At 56.6% G+C, this 18,258-nt stretch overlaps 1 protein-coding gene and 1 long non-coding RNA gene across 3 annotated transcripts; one reads left to right on the top strand and one right to left on the bottom strand.

Moving 5' to 3' along the window:
- Positions 1 to 706: 706 nt before the first annotated feature.
- On the bottom strand, positions 707 to 9,705 carry LOC146894161 (uncharacterized). Its single transcript, XR_015738071.1, has 5 exons — positions 8,395 to 9,705; positions 7,816 to 8,018; positions 5,841 to 6,380; positions 2,763 to 2,876; positions 707 to 2,088 (listed from the first exon to the last, which is right to left on the bottom strand). It is a non-coding gene; the product is annotated as an uncharacterized LOC146894161 (long non-coding RNA).
- On the top strand, positions 4,919 to 18,001 carry Gata2 (GATA binding protein 2). 2 transcript variants are annotated; one of them, XM_085690602.2, is made up of 6 exons: positions 4,919 to 5,196; positions 10,657 to 10,929; positions 11,336 to 11,977; positions 13,494 to 13,639; positions 15,562 to 15,687; positions 16,213 to 18,001. In XM_085690602.2, exons 2-6 carry the CDS (start codon positions 10,701 to 10,703, stop codon positions 16,510 to 16,512), a joined length of 1,443 nt encoding a protein of 480 aa, XP_085546728.2. In that variant the 5' UTR covers positions 4,919 to 5,196; positions 10,657 to 10,700; the 3' UTR covers positions 16,513 to 18,001. The 2 variants fall into 2 exon arrangements, with proteins under 2 accessions (XP_085546728.2, XP_087763180.1); XM_087907054.1 differs by lacking the exon at positions 4,919 to 5,196 and adding an exon at positions 9,807 to 10,015.
- The last annotated feature ends 257 nt before the right edge of the window (positions 18,002 to 18,258 follow it).

Here is an 18,258-nt window from a genome sequence, read left to right as displayed (position 1 = left end):
ATCACCAAAGCCAGGAATGCTGTGCCTAATTAACCTAAACGGAGAGTGCGGTCTCCTGTGGTTCAGGTGTCACTGCCACTAACACCACCACCACCACCACCACCACTACCACCGCCACCGCCACCACTACCACCGCCACCATCACCACCACCATCTCTCAGGACCTGCTCTAGGAGAGCAAGATGAGGCCAGTTCACCTTCACAGCAGGTGCAGAGAAGTGAGGGACCCTGGAGCTGCCATTCAGATGGGGTTGGTGGGTGGGGTCAAGCTCTGGGGCCCGGGTGGCTACTGAGTAACTCTTAACTCACAGCTAGCAAGTAGCCTAGGTTCAATGATGCAAAGAAAGCTGTGCAGCCTGGCCCATCCAGCTTACCCTTCTGGTCCTCAGTCAGTTCCTAATGTTGTGATAATCCAAACCAATTGTCAGAAATTCCGTCGCTCCGCCATTGTCCGGAACATCACAGAACCCTGAACAAGCAAATGTTATTAGAGAATTCACTGGATACTATGAAACTGACTAACAAGCAGAGGAGGGGTAGGGGAGAGAGGAGCAACTGTCTGATAGGTGATATTTGACCACAGGCCGACTACTCTGGGTGGAGAAACCAGCAGACACAGGGATGGAGGGTTCCTGTTCAGAGAATCCAAAGGCTGCTGTCCCTGGAAGAAGGAAGAGAAAATCGGGTCTGGAGTCAGCAAGGCTGCTGCCAGGGTTGCAAGGGAGATCGGCTTTTATTCCTCATTCAGTGGGATGGGCTTTTGTTGCCAACATGCGGTGGCCTTTGGCAGTTAGCCATTGTCAACTTTTCTGCCTTTCCATCCTTCCAGCAAATAGTTTGGGGGTACCTACTGTGTGCCAGCTTTTCCCTAGGGGTCGCCCAAGCGACCACACAAAGCCACAGCCTGGGGCACTTGCGGCCTCTCACGCAGCGCACCGGGAACTTGCAGCCGCCAGGTGGCGCTCTGCTCCCGCGTACCGGTCCTGCCGCGGGGGTCGCTCGCTCAGGCTGCGGAGGAGGAGCGGCCGGAGGCGGGGCTCACGCCGCAGGTTGTGTGACTTTGGGTTTGACCTGCCTGGAGATGAGCTAATCCCGCAGTATAATAGACTCCGGGGAGATAGGAAAATGGCCGCGCGTTATCTGCGTCGCCATGGGGACCATCGCGCGCGGGCGGGGCGCGGGCCTGGAAAAATACAGCCTTTGTGGCGGCGCGTGTCACTCACGGCCCGGACCTCGGGCGGCGGGTTGGGCTCTGTCGCTCCAGCTGTAAGGCCTTGGCGGAGGGGTCCCAGGGCCAGAACTGGAACCCCTGGGCGTTCTCAAACTCCCCAAACAGCCACTCTCCCGGTGTCACTCTCCAGCATTCCCCAGATCCGGCATACAGCGCTGTCTTCCTCACAGTCAACGTCCAGCCCAGAGTCTGCACAACACAGGCTCAAGCAAGGCTCGAAAATGACCCTTCGCTTTGCGCATCTCTCTGTACACCTGGTCGCCCTGGGTACACATTGTCCCACAGATCCGAGCCTGTGCCACGGGCTCAAACGCAGGCTACTGCGCCCATCGCGCAGCTTCGGAAACACACCTTGTGGAGTGCGGCCTGCACGTGCTGCACGTAACATTCATGAGTGGCTGCAAACCCCTCTGTTCCGCTCCCCTAAACAGCATTCTCCGGGGCCAGGTACCTGTAGGTCCTCACAATACATTCGCTCGTGCACGCGGCTAGCACACCCACTGCATGCGTCCCCACGCGGTCACGTGCAGCGCCCCTTCCCGCGTGCGTCTAGGCGGCCACTTCCTGGCACTCGCCACGAACACTCACCACGCGTGTGCTCGGGGACTCTCACACGTGCACTTTGTCGAGGCACACTTGCTCGCACACTCACATCCGTGCTCGCTCAGGGTCCACTCGCTGGCATACCCACGTGTTCCTCCAAACACACCGGGCAGAGCCGGGGCGCACACTCGCCGCCCGGCGAGCCCCCCGCGGACGCTATCTGCCTGCCCATCGGCGCGCGGATCTGCGGTGGTAAATGCTGCATTCGATGGCGGGCGCATTTGTTGTGCGCGCTCTGAAAGGGCTGCGATAATCTGGAAGGCAGAGATAAGAAACACCATTTATTCCGCGGCACTTTGGAAACAATTCCCAGCCCTGTACAACCCCATTCTCGGGCAGCCTCCGGGAGCCGGGCAGATAACGATTGGCTATTCATTATCTTCGCCGGGAACAAAGATTAGCCGGCCGAGATGAAAAATTACCCCGGACAGCGGCTCAGCCCCACTCAGACCCCCCTGCCCATCGCCATCGCCCCGTGATCGGTGCCCCGCCCGGGGTCCGAGCCTAGCTCATGCCTTCCCGGGTCTCCAAGGCCTTGGCCTCTCTTTGGCCAGCCCGGCCAACTCAGTCTCTCCATCTTTGGTCTGTCCTTCTTCCCCAGCCCTGCTTCACACACGCCCCCCCCCAATGCCTCTCTGGGCCTTTCTTCTCTCCTTCCTCTTATGTTTCCGTCGTCTCTCTTCATTCCCGCGCGTCTTGATTCTGTCTCCCTGTCCGTCCCTCTCTCCGGTTGATACTTTCTTCGCTTTTATTGCCACCTCTCTGGTTCATTCTGCCACTTGTTGTTTTATTTCAGCCTGAGTAGCTCAGTCCCTAGGCCCACCCTGATAGTCACTTAGCGTGACTGCATTTTAAAAAAATCTGTTCCCGCAGTCCCTGCTGCTTGTCCCTTTCCCTCTGAATCTTTCTGTCATTGGGTTCCAATCACCTCCATCCCAAGTTCTGGGCCTCATACTGTGTGCCTCAGAGGCCAGACTGAGCGGCTCTTGTCGGTCTAACCAGCCCAGGCCAGCCCATGGAAAAGAGAGAACTTGATTCCCGGCTGCAGAAATAAATAAATAAATAAATAAATAAATAAATAAATAAATAAATAAATAAATAAAATAAGGGTCTCTAGGACACAGGGGTTACTAGGTCTGTAGGGGGTTGGCTCTGTGCTCCAGGTCTGGCTGGTCATGCCCCTACCCAATAGGAAGGGGGCCTGGGAGTTGGTGGTCCCAGTGAGGCCACCTCATTAGAACGGTTATTCAGCATGGCCCTGGTAATAGCAGATAAGGCTTATCGGCTCATCTCCCCCTCCCACAGACAGACAGAAAGTGCCAGAGTAAATGGCACCCCGGGGCTCCACTGGCTGCCTGCCCTGCTGGTTAGGGAAGGTGCAGGAGGCCAGGGAGCCTGGAGGATACACATACTGTCTCCATACTCCTCCCTTACCAGACATAGAGTAACCTTGGCTACAGAAACACAGATCCAGGATGGAGTGACAGACACAGGTGCCCACCCCTCAGACATGGCCACAAACACCAAGCCCAGCACACCAGCCCCACCTGAAGCAACAGATATGCAGACATACTTGGATGTGCAACTCCTCATCTGCCTTCAGCTCAAAGTTAGACATCAACACCTGCCATTAAGACATACTAACCCTGAGCGGTGGGACACACCTTTAATCCCAGCACTCAGGCATCAGAGGCAGATACATCACTGTGAGTTCCATCCCCGCTGTGGTGACATAGTGAAACCTTGCCTTTCCGACACACACGCGTGTGTGCGCGCGCACACACACAACTGTATGGCTTCAGATATACACACCCCTCATTAATTAATAGAATTGTCAGTGAGTACCCAGACACATTGTAACTCCCCTTCCTTCTTACACACACACACCTAAATACAAGTTGAAAGATATCCATGCATGGATAGCCAGACTATTAAAGACACATACACAGACACAAACGCACAAAGGTAAACACACTGATTAAGACATACTTAGAGACACCCTCTGCCTACCACATGACTCTTGAAGATGATGGTCTGTCCCGGAGATATCTGGACACAGACATACACCCAGTTCCACAGACACTCTCTTACAGGCATTTGTGGGGTCACACACTGATAACAAGTCAGACTGTGACCAACTACCCAATACAAGTGCTTAGGGAGGTGTTGGGTTTTGCAAACACTCCTGTGATCTCCCCATTGTGAACACATAGCCCACTGGACACATAAACTGAACTACATGCAGAGGGTGTACACACAAAGCCACAGATTCAGAAAGCCCTAAAACAGCTGGTGGCACAAGGATGAAGGAGGAGGAGAAGACCCACTCCCTGCACGGGGGGGGGGGGGGACAGAATAAGTCTATGGGGTTCTTTGGATTTCTCAGAGGGGATTAAGGTACTACAAGGAAGGGATTCTCATTGCTACCTAGCTCAGGTACCTCCTTAGGGCGCAGACTGCCACCAGGGTGCCTTCTCCTACTCTTGTTAAGGACAAGCCTCTTGCTTTCCGTGTGGCATTCTCTGATGCAAAGGGTTTGCTAGTAACGGGCCAAGAATACACCAGAAACTCTAATGCTTGAGTTGGAAATGGGTGTCTGTGGGGGACGGAAGTGGGAATATATCTGCACTTAGCCAAATGTGCAGGAAGTGAGGGGGTTGTGTGACTGTGTGTGTGTATCTTATACATGTGTGTACACATGGGTGCTTGTGTGCCAGAAAGCGTCTGTCCGAGGACATCTCCCCAGCGACAGCACGTGCACGATGTGTGTGTGGAAGGAGGGGCAGGTGTCTGTGTACTTGCTTGTGAGGGAGACTCTCCAAAGAGAGACATCCCAGGCTTTCTGAGATTACATCCCTGAGAGCAGAAGTGCTTGCGTGGCCCTGAGAAGGCGGGAGTGACCTGCAGGGTGTGCGCGCCTCGACTGTCTAGTGGCCCGAGCCTGGCCAGCCCGGCGACTGGACCCGGCAGACAGGGCTCAGAGCCCGGGCACCCTCCTGCCCCCCTGCGGCGCCCCCCCCCCCCCCAGTGATGTCGAAATAAAAAGCTGCCGCGCTGCGGCCGGGAACCGAGAGGCAGCCAGAACCAAGAGAGGTGGCCAGGCCAGCCCGGCGGTAGTTCACTGCTCAGGTCTCTCTGGCCTGCGATCACCTCAACCATTGCTGGTCTTGGGGCTCATCAGGCGGACAAAAGCGTCAGTCTGCGCATCGAGCTTTCGTTCGGCGCCGCGCCGGGGTCCCGCTGGTGACCACCTCTGTCGCGCTGGCTCCGGCGGAACAACTAGCCTCGCCGCACACACCGCTCTCTTCCTGCTGAGCCCTAGCCGTGGCCGCCCGAGGGCGCCGCCCACCGCGCTGCTGTCGGTAAGTTCCTGCACTCCGCCCGCGCTGTCCCGAGCCTCCGGATCCCAGGCTCGGCCTTCCCAACACCCGGATCGCACGGTCCTACTAGTGGCTCAAACCCAGGTCATCCGGAAACCCAAAGGCCGGTCTGGGGGCTCCAGCCTTTCGTTTTTGTTTTTGGGGTTTTTTGTTTTTGTTTTTGTTTTTACAGAGCCCTGGGCCTCAAGACCCAGCTTTCAGAGCTTTGCGACGCGCCCCCCTCCCACCCTAGAGCTGGAGCCTTTGTCTCGGCGGTCCCCCACCCCCGGGTCGCGGCGGCGGTTGCGCCCAAGCCGGGCCGCCGGGCGCTGGCTGCACCTGCCGGCTGGTCCCGTGCACCGGCTTTGCGCGGCTTAACCCGGCTCGCTCCTGCTTGTGCCCCCCGCTCGAAGCGCCCCGCGGCCCTTTATCCTGTGTGGCGAGGGTGCAGGTGGGGGAGAGAGCAGGGTGTGTAAGTCTTCCGCTGCCCACGTCGGAGCCAGAATCCTTTCAGTGGGATTTCAATAAGAACGAGGCGGACGCATACTCAGGGACCCGCTGTGGATTGGCGTAGACAGAGCTCTGGGCCTGTCTGGACGCTGGGCATTGAATCGTTCGGTGGCGGCCGGGCTTGAACTCGAGCTTACCCGAGAGGTGAAGGGAAAGGTCTTGTATTCAAAAGGGCCTCCCGTGTGGCGTCTGCTCCTTTATCAGAAAACAAGGAAAGAAATTCGTTTGTTTGGAAAAAAAAAAGACTTGTCTCCCGAGGTCGGGAACATCTGGGGGTGAGTTCTGGGTCTACACCGAGGCCCAAGTTGGAATTCGTTTCTAAACAGGCAGGATCCAGGAACCAGGTAGAGCCGTGGCGTCTGCCAGGCGTCTGGAGAGTGTTTCCCAGCCGGGTTGACAAATTGCAAGCAAATTGCATCTAACGAAATGCATTTAGCAGTTGTCAAGTCGCTGACCCCAGGCCTCTGAGCAAAGCAGAGAGCTGTTGACGAAGAGAAGCCCCCGATGGTCTGCGGGTGGGGTATGGAGGCTAGAAGTTGATCAGAATTTGCAGAGTCCAAGACAACTGGCACCAGCGGGCCAGTCACTAAGACACTGGATCCCAGTGTCTGTATTTCCAAAAGACTCCGAAGAAGATGGCAGATGCTAGGGAAGCAAGAATCTTTTGATTTGAGGATCTGAAAGGGAACCGCAGGAAGCAAGAGGTACTGTTAGAGCCTTTCTGAACTGATGGGCGCTCCCTGGACCATATCTGAGTCCTCCACATAGAAGAGACACTGAGCCACAGTGGCCAAAGCTCCCACACTTCCTTCCCAGTATCCCTCAAAGCTTGTGGCTAATGCAGCGCTAGAGGCCTCTGGGTTGTGAACGATTTCAGTTTGGAAGGCCGTCCTAAGCTAGCCGACCACTTAGCAGCCCTTAGGAGAGAGGCGAACTTGTGATCCCAGAGGTACGTTTGGATGAGCGAAGTTTAAACAAAGGGCAAGCGGGGAGGGCAGCACCAACTGGGGGCCCTATATGACTCCATCTCCTTTCAGACTGCTCTGCAGGAGCCGGGCCACACCCAAAATAGGCCTTGGTCCACAGAACCCAGCTCCCAATCAGGAGCACGCCCCCCTGCACTGTCCCCTCTCTACACAAACTTCCAGTTTACGAAGGGAGAAAATGGTGGTTAGAAAATTCAGTTTAGGAGTCAAGTTCTCTCTATTCTCCTAGAAATCTTGTTTCCGCGAAAGGAAAAGTACTGTTTAGTTCAGAAAAGAGCAACGCCAGGTATGTTCCAAAATAAATAATAACAAAATAAGAAAAAAAGACAAGTGTCCGCTTGAAGGTATTCTGGGGCACTTACATAGTAGGGGGCTGTGAAAGAATAAATCTGCTTTCGTTTTTGGGGGGCGGCGGAGGCTGGAGGAAGCCGAATCTAAGCTATCCTTGGAATCTGCCTCGGTCCTCCCTGGTGTTTGTTTGGGTTTTATTAGCCGTTCATTTTCGGCCTAGTAGTGAGTTCTTGGCTGTGGATCGATCTGTGTCACACACGTTTATCAGCAGTATCCCCTTTATTCACCAATTCAGTGTGCTGCTCCCTAGCTGGCAATTTTCCCTTTCAGACGGGTTCGGTCCTGTGGAAAACTCAGCAGACCCGCATGGGACGCAGGGGGCTCCAACCTCGGCAGGGGCTCAGGCCAGCCGGCTGGTTGCTGGCAGTTTCCAGAAGGCAGCCCCGGGGCCTCAAAGGACCTGGCAGGACCCCCCCCCCCGCCCAAAAAAAAAAAACCATGCCCAGTCTGTGGGCAGGCAGGCTGTTGCGGGTCTCCTGAGGCCCTGGCTCAAGCGTCGCTTAACCGCCCGACCAAGCCCTTGTTGCGTGGCGATTTTCTGAGCTGCCGAGCAGAGTAATTAAATCCCCTTCAGCACTCCGCTCTGCTCTGTGTGAGTCGGGTGGACAACACTGGGGCTCGCGTTTTGAGTGGGGACCCGCCGGGCTGACCACTTTCACCTCTACAAGAGACAGGACCTGCCCTGTCCGTGACGTGGCGTGGAAACCACAACCCTCATCTCGTTCAAACAGGGAGATAATTTAATTGCGACTTTGGGAGAAAAGAGGGGAATTACCTGCTTTCAGGGGTGGTGTTGGGAGGTTCCCCCCCACCCCCGCCTTGCCAGCCGAGGCGCGGGCACCGCCAGGGCAGCTTCCTCTGCGTTCGGCGCTCTCCTCCAGGAAATCTGCAGAGCAGAGGCCTGGGATTCGGCCGCATGGGGCACCGTTGCTGAGAGTAGGGTTATCACCGGGGCTGCGAGGCCTTTAGACGCTCCTGCTAGGTTCCAGAGACATCGAATACTCTGGAAACTCCGTGGCTATCTCGCTTTGCGCGTTAATGAAGAACTTGGTCTAAAGGCGCGCGCGGGGGCGGGGGAGGGGAGGACCGAGAAAGCCTTCCCGAGCTTGGCGGCACTGGACCACCCACCTGCCCAGCCGCCCCGAGGCACTGCGGCCTTGCGCCCCTATAGCCCCCCAGAGCCTTCTCACGACCTCCCGCCTAAGCTGGGAGCGGACTTCCCAGCCGCCTGGGCCCTTGCTGCCTCTGAAGCGCCAAGCACAGGGAACAGGGTGAACAGGAGGGACCCCCCAGGGCGCATGAGGTGCGGGTTTCCGGCCCAGTGCTGTTCTGCACCCCGACTCAGGGCCTTTACCTGTTCCAAAGCCTCGGACAGTCAGACGGATGCCAGCCGCAGAGATCGGAGGAGGCCCTGCCGTGCGCGCGCCCCCACAGAGCTGTCCGCAGAGGACCTGGGAGGGGGTGATGGGGCGCGCCCGCAGAGCTGAGCCGGGCTGGGCGCCCCCCGAGCCGAGGGGACCGAGGGCTTTCCTCCCTCCTTGGATTATTAAAAAGTTCATTTCCTGGCGAATCGGGTGACGTCAGGGGCCCGGCGTCGCGGTGGCGGGGCCGCCGGGCCGGAGAAGCCGCCTCCAGTTACCCAATTACGGACTGTCAATCCTGCTGCCCCTCCCCCATCCTTGGGGGCGGCGGGGACCCCAGCCCTCCCCCTGCTCGGGATTCACCTGGGACTCCTCTGGGATTATTCCCTGGGGGTCAAGGGCCCTGAAAAGATAGAAGAGCTAGGTGGAGGGCGTCGAGCTCGGCCAATCCCTCGCACCTGTCTAGATTCCCCTAAAAGTCTGACTCACAAGCCTCTTTTGGAGCTTAGGTCTCAGGTCTATACCCAAAGAGGGAGCTACGTTTGTACATCCGCCTCCGAGCTCACGGCCTTTCCAGAATGGAGGTATGGAGGAAAAACTTCAGGTGACTTTAGAAACAAAGTGCTCAAAAACATTGCTTCCCTCTCCCCGAAGGCCATTTCGGGGACCCCTAGGAGGAAAAATATACATATGGCTAATGCCCCCGGAGTCTCCCTCCAGCCGACTCTGGCGCCAGTTCCCTGCTCCACGACCTCGCCCCAGGCAATTCGGCCTGGTGGTCTGCTAAGTGAGACCACGCCCGGAGTCCTTCCCTCTTCTAGGCCGCTGGCCGGACCGCGACCATCGGTCTAGCACAGCTTTAAGTGTACCAGTGCCCAAAGCTCAGGTGTCGTAGTGGGGTCCACAGTCCTCTAGACCCGTCAGGCCAGCCGATCCTACCAGCCCATAGCACAAGCAGGCAGAGGTCTGGGGAGTCCGCTGGACTCTGGCTGGCCGTGGTCCGTAGCGAAGGAGGTGGGGCTCCACCCAAGAGTATGGAAAGCTGGGGTCCTAGCAGAGACACCCAGAAGATGCGTGCCTCGGCTCTTGGGAAGTCAGAGACCCCATTGGTGGCTAGTTGCTGGGTGGCAGAGGTTGGAGGACCCGAGCATCTGCCGGAGGGTGCAGGGTGATGCCCGCGGCGAGGGGTCCCCTGGGGAGGGGGCGTTGGAATCAGAGGCCGCCCGGAGGGCGCTGGGAGGGGGCCAGGCGGCCGAGGGGGGCCGGCTCGCGGGTCAGTCCTGAAGTCCAGCGGCCGAAGCTGCGGGCGCAGCCAATGGGGGGGCGGAGGCTGGGCGGCGCGCGGCGCTGATTGGCTGGCGCCAGCTTCTTAGGCGTGCGCGGCCCCCGCTTCATGTCTGTGCAGGAGTCGGCAGCTGGCGCCAGGGCGGCCGGAGGATGCCGAGGGGCCGGAGTCGGGCGGGCCGGAGGCCGAGGCGCGCGCTGTCCCCCGCCCCTATCCCGTGAACCCGCCAGTCTCTGGACGCGCTGTCGCGGGACCCGCGATTCTAGGGGCTCTTCTGGTGTCCCTTACTCTCTACTGCTGAGCCCTCCCCTGCCCGCGCCTCTGCGAGTGTAAGTTGGCGGAGCGGGGGGCTTGTGGGGCACTCCTAGGTTGGAGGGATCTCTGTGGATCTCAGGCCAGGATCTCCTGTGAGCGATTACGTTCTAATGCCTTGTGGAGAGGTCTGGCTGACTACTGGAGAGGACATTGGGGGCCGGCTTTCAGCCCCAGGAACTGCGTGTGCGTGTTCATGTTTGGGATGAGGGGTGTCGAGGTTAGTTTGTGTATACATTACCAATGTAAATGGGGGGGGGGCTGTATGCCCCATAGTGGATGTCCACGCTCTTGTCTCTAACTTTTAGTCGGAGTTGATGTGTTTGTGTGCCCAGAGGACAGGGGTTCGGTGTGAGAACACGATTTCAGTTCCGCGTGCGTTTGTTTGGGGTAGCCGGTGTCAGGGTTCATCCCTGTGTGTGACCTCGTGTGAATGACTGTGTGGCTGTGGGAACGCGAGTTTCCCCGCGAGTGTGTGAGGCTGAACCCCTTCCTCCACCTTCCTTTCGTTTTGAACCTTGCGCTTTCCTCCTACCCGGGACTGGTCCTCAGTGGAGCTCCACTGGAACGCCTTTCCTTTCAAGACACCGACTTTGGGAGCGGGGCGGGGGGAGGGTCAGAGGCCGACAGTACTCCTCAAATCCCCTATGTCACTCAGGGCCGCCCGGCCTTCGCCTGGATCCCAAGCCGCAGTAGCGGACCATGGAGGTGGCGCCGGAGCAGCCTCGCTGGATGGCGCACCCCGCCGTATTGAATGCGCAGCACCCCGACTCGCACCACCCGGGCCTGGCGCACAACTACATGGAGCCAGCGCAGCTGCTGCCTCCGGATGAGGTGGATGTCTTCTTCAACCATCTCGACTCGCAGGGCAACCCCTACTACGCCAACCCGGCCCACGCGCGCGCGCGCGTTTCCTACAGCCCCGCGCACGGTGAGCTTCGGCCCTCCGGGTTTCTGGACGCCCGGCGCCCACGCCAGGCCTTGGAGGGGAGGCCCGCTGCTGCTTCCCGGATGTGGGATCCACAGGAATCTAAGCAGCTGCGAAATCGGGCTGGCGAAGGTGGAGGCAGTGACCTCTTGGGGAGGGTCTGGGACCCGTAGGGCTTCTGTCCATATCCAACTACCTTAGGAGAATGTTTCAGGACCCTGTCCGGTGGGGTTGTCTCTGTGTCACTTGTCCTTCAGCCTTTCACTGATATTGCTGATGGTTACAGGCTGGGGTATTAATGTTTCTGGTGTTTTAGAGGGTGGGGTTGCTGACTGAGTTGTGATCCTGTATGCCTGTGTCACGGTTCTGAGGCCCCTGCCCACACTTACCCCTTTTCCCTCTGCTGCAGCCCGTCTCACCGGAGGCCAGATGTGCCGGCCACACTTGTTGCACAGCCCAGGCTTGCCATGGCTGGATGGGGGCAAAGCTGCTCTCTCGGCCGCCGCTGCCCATCACCACAGCCCTTGGACCGTCAGCCCGTTTTCCAAGACCCCGCTGCACCCCTCAGCTGCTGGAGCACCCGGAGGGCCTCTGTCTGTGTACCCCGGGGCAGCAGGTGGGAGCGGGGGAGGCAGTGGGAGCTCAGTGGCCTCCCTCACCCCCACTGCAGCCCACTCTGGCTCTCATCTCTTCGGCTTCCCACCCACACCACCCAAAGAAGTGTCTCCAGACCCCAGCACCACGGGAGCCGCTTCCCCAGCCTCATCTTCTGCAGGGGGTAGTGTAGCCCGGGGTGAGGACAAGGACGGTGTCAAGTACCAAGTGTCACTGTCTGAGAGCATGAAGATGGAAGGTGGCAGTCCCCTGCGCCCAGGCCTAGCTACCATGGGCACTCAGCCTGCAACACATCACCCAATCCCTACCTATCCCTCCTATGTGCCTGCCTCAGCTCATGACTATAGCAGCGGGCTTTTCCATCCCGGAGGCTTCCTGGGTGGCCCGGCCTCCAGCTTCACCCCTAAGCAGCGAAGCAAGGCGCGCTCCTGCTCAGGTAAAGGCAGGTCAGGGTCTGTGGGTGGGGTGTGTCTCTGTAAAAGGGGTTGTGATCTGAAGAGGGGCCACGTTAGTGCTCCTGAGCCAAGAATGGGTGGCAAGCCTCTCTGATAGTCCACAGGTGTTTGAGGCTCCCTGTGGGGAGCAAGGAAACCCTAAAACTTTCCTCCTGCCCTTGAGTGCTCCTGGTGTCCACAATGTTCAGTTCCTTTCCTCACCTTTGTCCTCCTCTCCAAGGTGGGTAAGCATCAGCTGACTCTCAGAATATGATTCCCTGTCCCTTCCCATCGTTCAGCTGAAACAGCAGCCTCATGACTGGGTGTGGGGGAGAATGCAGGGTGTAGGTGAGGGAAGAAGTCGGTGCGTACATGTGTGTACGTGTATCTGTGAGCGTGTGCGCACGCTGCGGGCACTGCAGAGGTCCAGGCCCTGAAGGAATCTGGCTCTCCAACGCTGCAGGTCTAGTTTTAGGATTGCGGTGACTCCAGATCTCCTTGGAGATTTCCCCAAAGCAAAATTCCCAAGGCCTGTTTGTGTCCTAGTGACCCTGATCCTTCTCCCTGAGGGTAGGAGTGCGAACCTCTGCGCACCTCTTTGCCAGCGATAGCTGGATCCAGCTGGGTTTGTCTAGCAGTGTGGCCCTCAGGCAGTAACCCTTGGCTCTGAGGCTCCTTCCCTAGTTTTTAGCTAGAGTGGGGGAAGGTTTTCTTCAAAGTTTACCCCTGAGTTCAGAAACCCCTTTCTCTTGCTTGAGTTCATAGGTGCTTAGTTTCAACTAAAGCAGGAAGAATGTCTTGGGTACCGAGTTTACTAAGCGTTCACCCCACTGAACCCCAACTTTCCTCCAGTTCCTGCTCTCCTAAGACTCTTTGAGTCTTTGCTTTTGTAGCCCTTTTTTGTTTTTGTTTTATTTGAATTTCAGCTGACCAAAAACAACAACAAAAAATGAGGCCACCTAACCCAAAGTGAAAGAACTTAACATTTCATTTCTAAGAAACAGCATCTTTGATCATTGGATTCTAGGGGTTTGGTTGAAAAAGAAGCAAAGTTGGGGGGAAGACAAATTTCCTTCCTGACCCTGGACCAAACATAAAGACAGCAAGGATCGGATAGCGGAGATGAGGAACAGACCTGGCGATGCTGGCACAGTTGGGGAGGCTAAAGTGAGAGGAAATAGAAGGGAAGAGGCCAGGCTGGGCAACTGTGGCTGTAGCCTTAGCCTGTGCTCTACTAAGCTGGCCTTCAGTTCCTTTTCCGGGTATCTCACTACTGACTCTGAGAATCCCTGGCACCCTGTACTTACTGCTTCTCTTTGTTTTTCCTCAGCAGCATCTGAAATGGGGGGTTGTCCTTAAAAGACTCAGGACCTCTTCTATGGGGGACCCCCCCCCAGTTCCTCTGTCTGCAGGGCGGAACTAAAAGTCTCCCTTGTTTTAATCGTGTGTCAGACTTGAACCTCTGGCTCTCTGCGCAGCCGCTAAGATGGCCTTGTGTCTTTCCTTGTTCCCTCACAGAAGGCCGGGAGTGCGTCAACTGTGGGGCCACAGCCACCCCTCTCTGGCGACGGGATGGCACCGGCCACTACCTGTGCAACGCGTGCGGGCTCTACCACAAGATGAACGGACAGAACCGGCCCCTCATCAAGCCCAAACGGAGGCTGGTAAGAACGGGCACATTGTGGGGCAGGGCCGGGCAGGGCCACAGTGGCCACAGACCTGAGTAGAGCTGGTGGTTAGTTAAGGGAAGAAAGAAAAGAAAAAAAAAGCAAAAAACGAAAACAACCCAACAAAAAAACTTCAAATGCAGAGACTTTGCCACCTGAAAGTCTCTTATCAGTAAAATCGTTTGGGGGGTCAGTCAGGTCGGTCTTCATTCTGGTGGATTCTTTCCTGCCGAATTTCCTGTCCTGCAGTCACCGGGCACCCCCTTCCCTGCCCCCCACTGCTGAAGGATTCCCAGAACCCAGGGTCCAGCAGCCCACCTCATGTTCTGGCCTTCAATTCGCTCTTTTTAAAAATAGGGTCATGAAGTACTTTTCCCTGTGGCAGCTCTGGCCTCCCCGCCACCCCCCAGCTCACAGTCTCCTCCGCTTATTTAAATAACACACAGCAGCCACCAAAAAAACCTGCCCTTATTATTTTTCCATGGAGTCACCTATACTGTGTATTTTCATTTGAGTGATTTTTAAAAAAATGTCCTTTCGGATCTCCTGCCGGAGTTTCCTATCCGGACATCTGCAGTGGGTAGATAAGGAAACTTCGTGTATCTGTTTCCGGACCGGCAAGTTTTCAGAGCCGCCTCGACTCAGTCCTGCCTCTCGCTGGGCTGTTTTGAAATTTCTAATACCCTCCGCTCTGCAAATAATGTGTAAAATGCTAAGAATAATAAATATATTTTTTTCAGGGCGAAGTGATTTATGGGCTTAAATCGTTCACCGCTTTGGGGCCCTTTTTCTTTTTTCCCCCTGGAGCAGGGTGAGGGCGGGTGTGGGCTGGTGGGGGTGGGAGGAGGATATACTGCCGGCCCCTGAGTCAGAATTCCAGCTTCAGGCTGCTTACTCACCGTCCCTGCCCCCGCAGCGGCCAACTCTGGTCCCCTCCATCAGCAGGCTCAGGCCCAGGGCCACTCTGGATTCAGCTGGACTCTCACCCGACACTGACTGCCCAGTGGAGTTCAGTGCTAGGATTGCTTGGAGGGGGGGACCTGAACATGTTCCACTCCTTTTACCTGGGGCAGAAGGGGTGGCAGAAGGGTGATCTGTATTCTAGGAAAAGGGTTGAGTTCCTTGTTCTAGCGACCAGATCTCCTCTCTTCCACTCCCCACCTCTGACTGGCATTTCCTGGGGGGCTGGGATTAGGGTCTGGTGAAGGCGGCAGGTGAGAGCTCTCAGGCACAGAGAATCTAGACCAGCCAGAAGTGGGAATGTCTTTGCTCCTCAGCCCTGTGTGGAAGCCTCTGGCTAGTATGACTATCGATCGCCAGGAATGTGGTTAGTGCAGTCACGGGAACTGAACGTTTTGTTTTTAGACTGTAGTGAAATTTAATTTAAATCTCTCCTGGTAACTTGCAGATCACGTATAGGACAAGGCAACTCCACACTTTAGTTTTGGGCTGCAACTTCCCCAGGCCTTTCTGGGCTCTCCTAGGCAGTGCAGGGTCTTGCTACCATGGCCTCCTGACCGAGACTCACCCGGATTCAGGATTTCCAGGGGATAGTGAGAGAGGAGACGTGCGACCTGAGACAGAGCTACTCAGGATGGCCGTAGGGTTGGACCGTTCTTGGGGCCTCAGTTTCCTCACCTATGAAATTAGATTGCAGGCAGTTGGGGAAAGTGACTGGCTTTCCCCTCTGTGTTTAACATCAGTTGGATTCTAAGAGTTCTTTATTCCAAAGCTCTGTGATTCCTAGCTAGCTTACTTCTCAAATTCTAAAATTCCTTGGTCTGAGATGCTTTGATTCCCCTGTGGGACCCACTGCTCCTTGGGCTAAGCGGTGAGACTGGGGGTGGCGCTAAGGGCCCTGGAGGAGGTCAAGGTGGGGCGTGGGAGAGGCCCCGCTGACGCTACCCCTCCCCTCCTAGTCTGCTGCCAGGAGAGCGGGCACCTGTTGTGCAAATTGTCAGACGACAACCACCACCTTATGGCGCCGGAACGCCAACGGGGACCCTGTGTGCAACGCCTGTGGCCTCTACTATAAGCTGCACAATGTAAGTGCACCCCACCCCTCCCCAGGGACCTCGGTTCTTTGTGCAGCCCGGCCAGCGCCAGCGGGCCCCAGCCACAATCTCCAGCTTGGCTTGGCTTGGGAAGCCGCAGCCGGCTGCCTGTTTGGTCAGCCCAGAGTGCCAGAAGGGCTTCCTGTAAGAAGGGGGCCTCTGCTTTGGAGCTTTGGAGGTGGGACCGGTGGGGGCAGGGCCGGCAGGGAGCTTGTACCTGTCTTAGGAAAAGTTGGGGGTAGGGGAGGAATCGAGGTGTCTGGGAGGAGGCTAGCAGAACAGGCATTTAGTGGGCTGGAAACAACCATGTGAGCTGTTACACCGTTACCTCTCCTTTCCTGAGATGGTGACAGTGCAGGCTTAGGCGGAGTGTGGTGAGTGACGTGGGAGGACTGCGCTGAAGGCACAATTCCTGGCACCCTGGGGATATGCGTGACCCAGCTTCCCTTGACCTGTGGAGAAGGGATCCATGGGTAGGTAGGGAACTTGTCCTAAAGGCTGTGTGGCTGCCCTCAGGTTAACAGGCCACTGACTATGAAGAAGGAAGGGATCCAGACCCGGAACCGGAAGATGTCCAGCAAGTCTAAGAAGAGCAAGAAAGGGGCTGAGTGCTTTGAGGAGCTGTCCAAGTGCATGCAGGAGAAGTCGTCCCCATTCAGTGCAGCCGCCCTGGCTGGACACATGGCACCCGTGGGCCATCTCCCACCCTTCAGCCACTCTGGACACATCCTGCCCACGCCAACACCCATCCACCCCTCCTCCAGTCTCTCCTTCGGTCACCCCCACCCTTCCAGCATGGTGACTGCCATGGGCTAGGCAGAGCTTCCCGCTGGACAGACATGGACAGAGAGAGTGACTGGCAGAACCAGAGTGAGACCGGGCACTCCCAGGATGGGTGGAACACACTTTTGGCTCCTGCCCATTCCAAGAGACCCACTTCCTCCTGCCAGCCTCGCCTGGCTGAAGCCACCTCTCCTTGGAGGACTCCCAGTCGTGTGCCACCATTACTGTGAATGTTCTTAACTGGGCTACAGCTTGTGTGCCCTGGGTGCTGCCCAGAAAAGTTTTTTTCACGGACAGTTGCTTGGAGAGCAAAAGAGACAGTTCTAGCAAGGAAAGGAGGAGACTCGGAACAGAAAAATGAAACCATTTTTTTGGAGGAGCAAGGAGTAGGCAAAAAAAAAAAATAATAATAATTTATTTTGCTCTTATTTCTTACAAGAACATGAAGACATGGAGGCATGGGCTCTTTGTGTTCTCTGGGCCCTTCCTTGGGGCCTACTGCCACCAGTCAGGGCTCTGGGGGGCAGACGCACAGGGCCTGGGCCAGAGCCTTCTCCCCAGCTGCCTGGAGGGTAGCCCCTGCCCTGACGCAGCCCTCGAGGCAGAGGGCAGAGACAATCGCAGGCGGTCCTGCGCAGATTCCCAGGCCAGGGCTGGGTCACAGGAAGGAAGCATTCTCTGGAAAGGGGAAACGTCTCCCAGATCATTCCCTTGGCTTCGAGAGGCCAAAGCTGGTGTGACCCAAATGGCCAAACTGCGGCCTGTGCTCTAGGCCAGCTGGACCCCTGTAAATACATCCTTTTCTGCTAACCCCTCAACTCCCGCCCACTCTACGATAAATAAGAAAATATTCAAAACAAAACCCAAACTGCATAAGCTTAACTCGCTGATGAGTGGTTTTATTTTTAAACTCGTTTTGGGTCCAGTCACTTGTACGACGCCACAGAAGCCCCACAATGAAAAGGAATAAAACCTGCAAACCACGGCTGAGCTCCACTCTTCTTTCTCGAATGTTCTTGGATCCATGGCCCTAGCAGGAGGCTGGGGATAAGGGGGATCTTACGCTCTTGGTTGCTGGGGGACAGGGGGCGGGCAGACTGTGATTCCCGTAATTCCTGGGGTGTTCTGTTCCGTTGTGGCTGGCTGGATCCTTCAAGGTACAGCTGTACATAAAACACGTCCCAAACTTCGATTCTGTGTGTGGTGGTGGTGGTGTAGCAGCAGCAAGGGGGCCCTAGCCCGGGAAGGCCATTGTGCTGATAGGTCAACTACGTGCAATACTGGCGTCCAATTGCTGCAGAGCACCATAACCGGAAGTAACTTATTTTGTGCTAGTACCCGCATAAGAAAAAGAAGCGGCAGTATTTTGTTTTTATGTTTTTGGCTTGTTTTATTTTGAATTAGTGACCTAAGTTATTGTTAACTATGTACAACATTTAAATATTGTCTGTAAAAATTGTATGCTACCCTCCTATTCCTTTAAAGTGAATACTGTTAAAAATAATAAAATACTTTTTGTGAACGCGGGAGCCTGTCAAGTGGGTCCCTGGGGTCCTGCACCCCTGTGAACGCTGCAGCCTGTCGCATGGATCCCTGGGGTTCTGCACCCCTGTGCAGCCTGTCGCGTGGGTCCCTGGGGTCCTGCACCCCTATGAACGCTGCAGCCTGTCGTGTGGGTCCCTGGGCCCCGCACCCCTGTGAACGGGGCAGCCTGTCCCGTGGGTCCCTGGGGCCCCGCACCCCTGTGAATGTTGCAGCCTGTCACGTGGATCCCTGGGG

The sequence above is a fragment of the Myodes glareolus genome, chromosome 6 (genome assembly GCF_982192425.1).
Source record: "Myodes glareolus chromosome 6, mMyoGla1.1, whole genome shotgun sequence".
NCBI classification, from domain to species: Eukaryota; Metazoa; Chordata; class Mammalia; order Rodentia; family Cricetidae; genus Myodes; species Myodes glareolus.
This window is presented reverse-complemented; position numbering and strand designations above follow the sequence as displayed.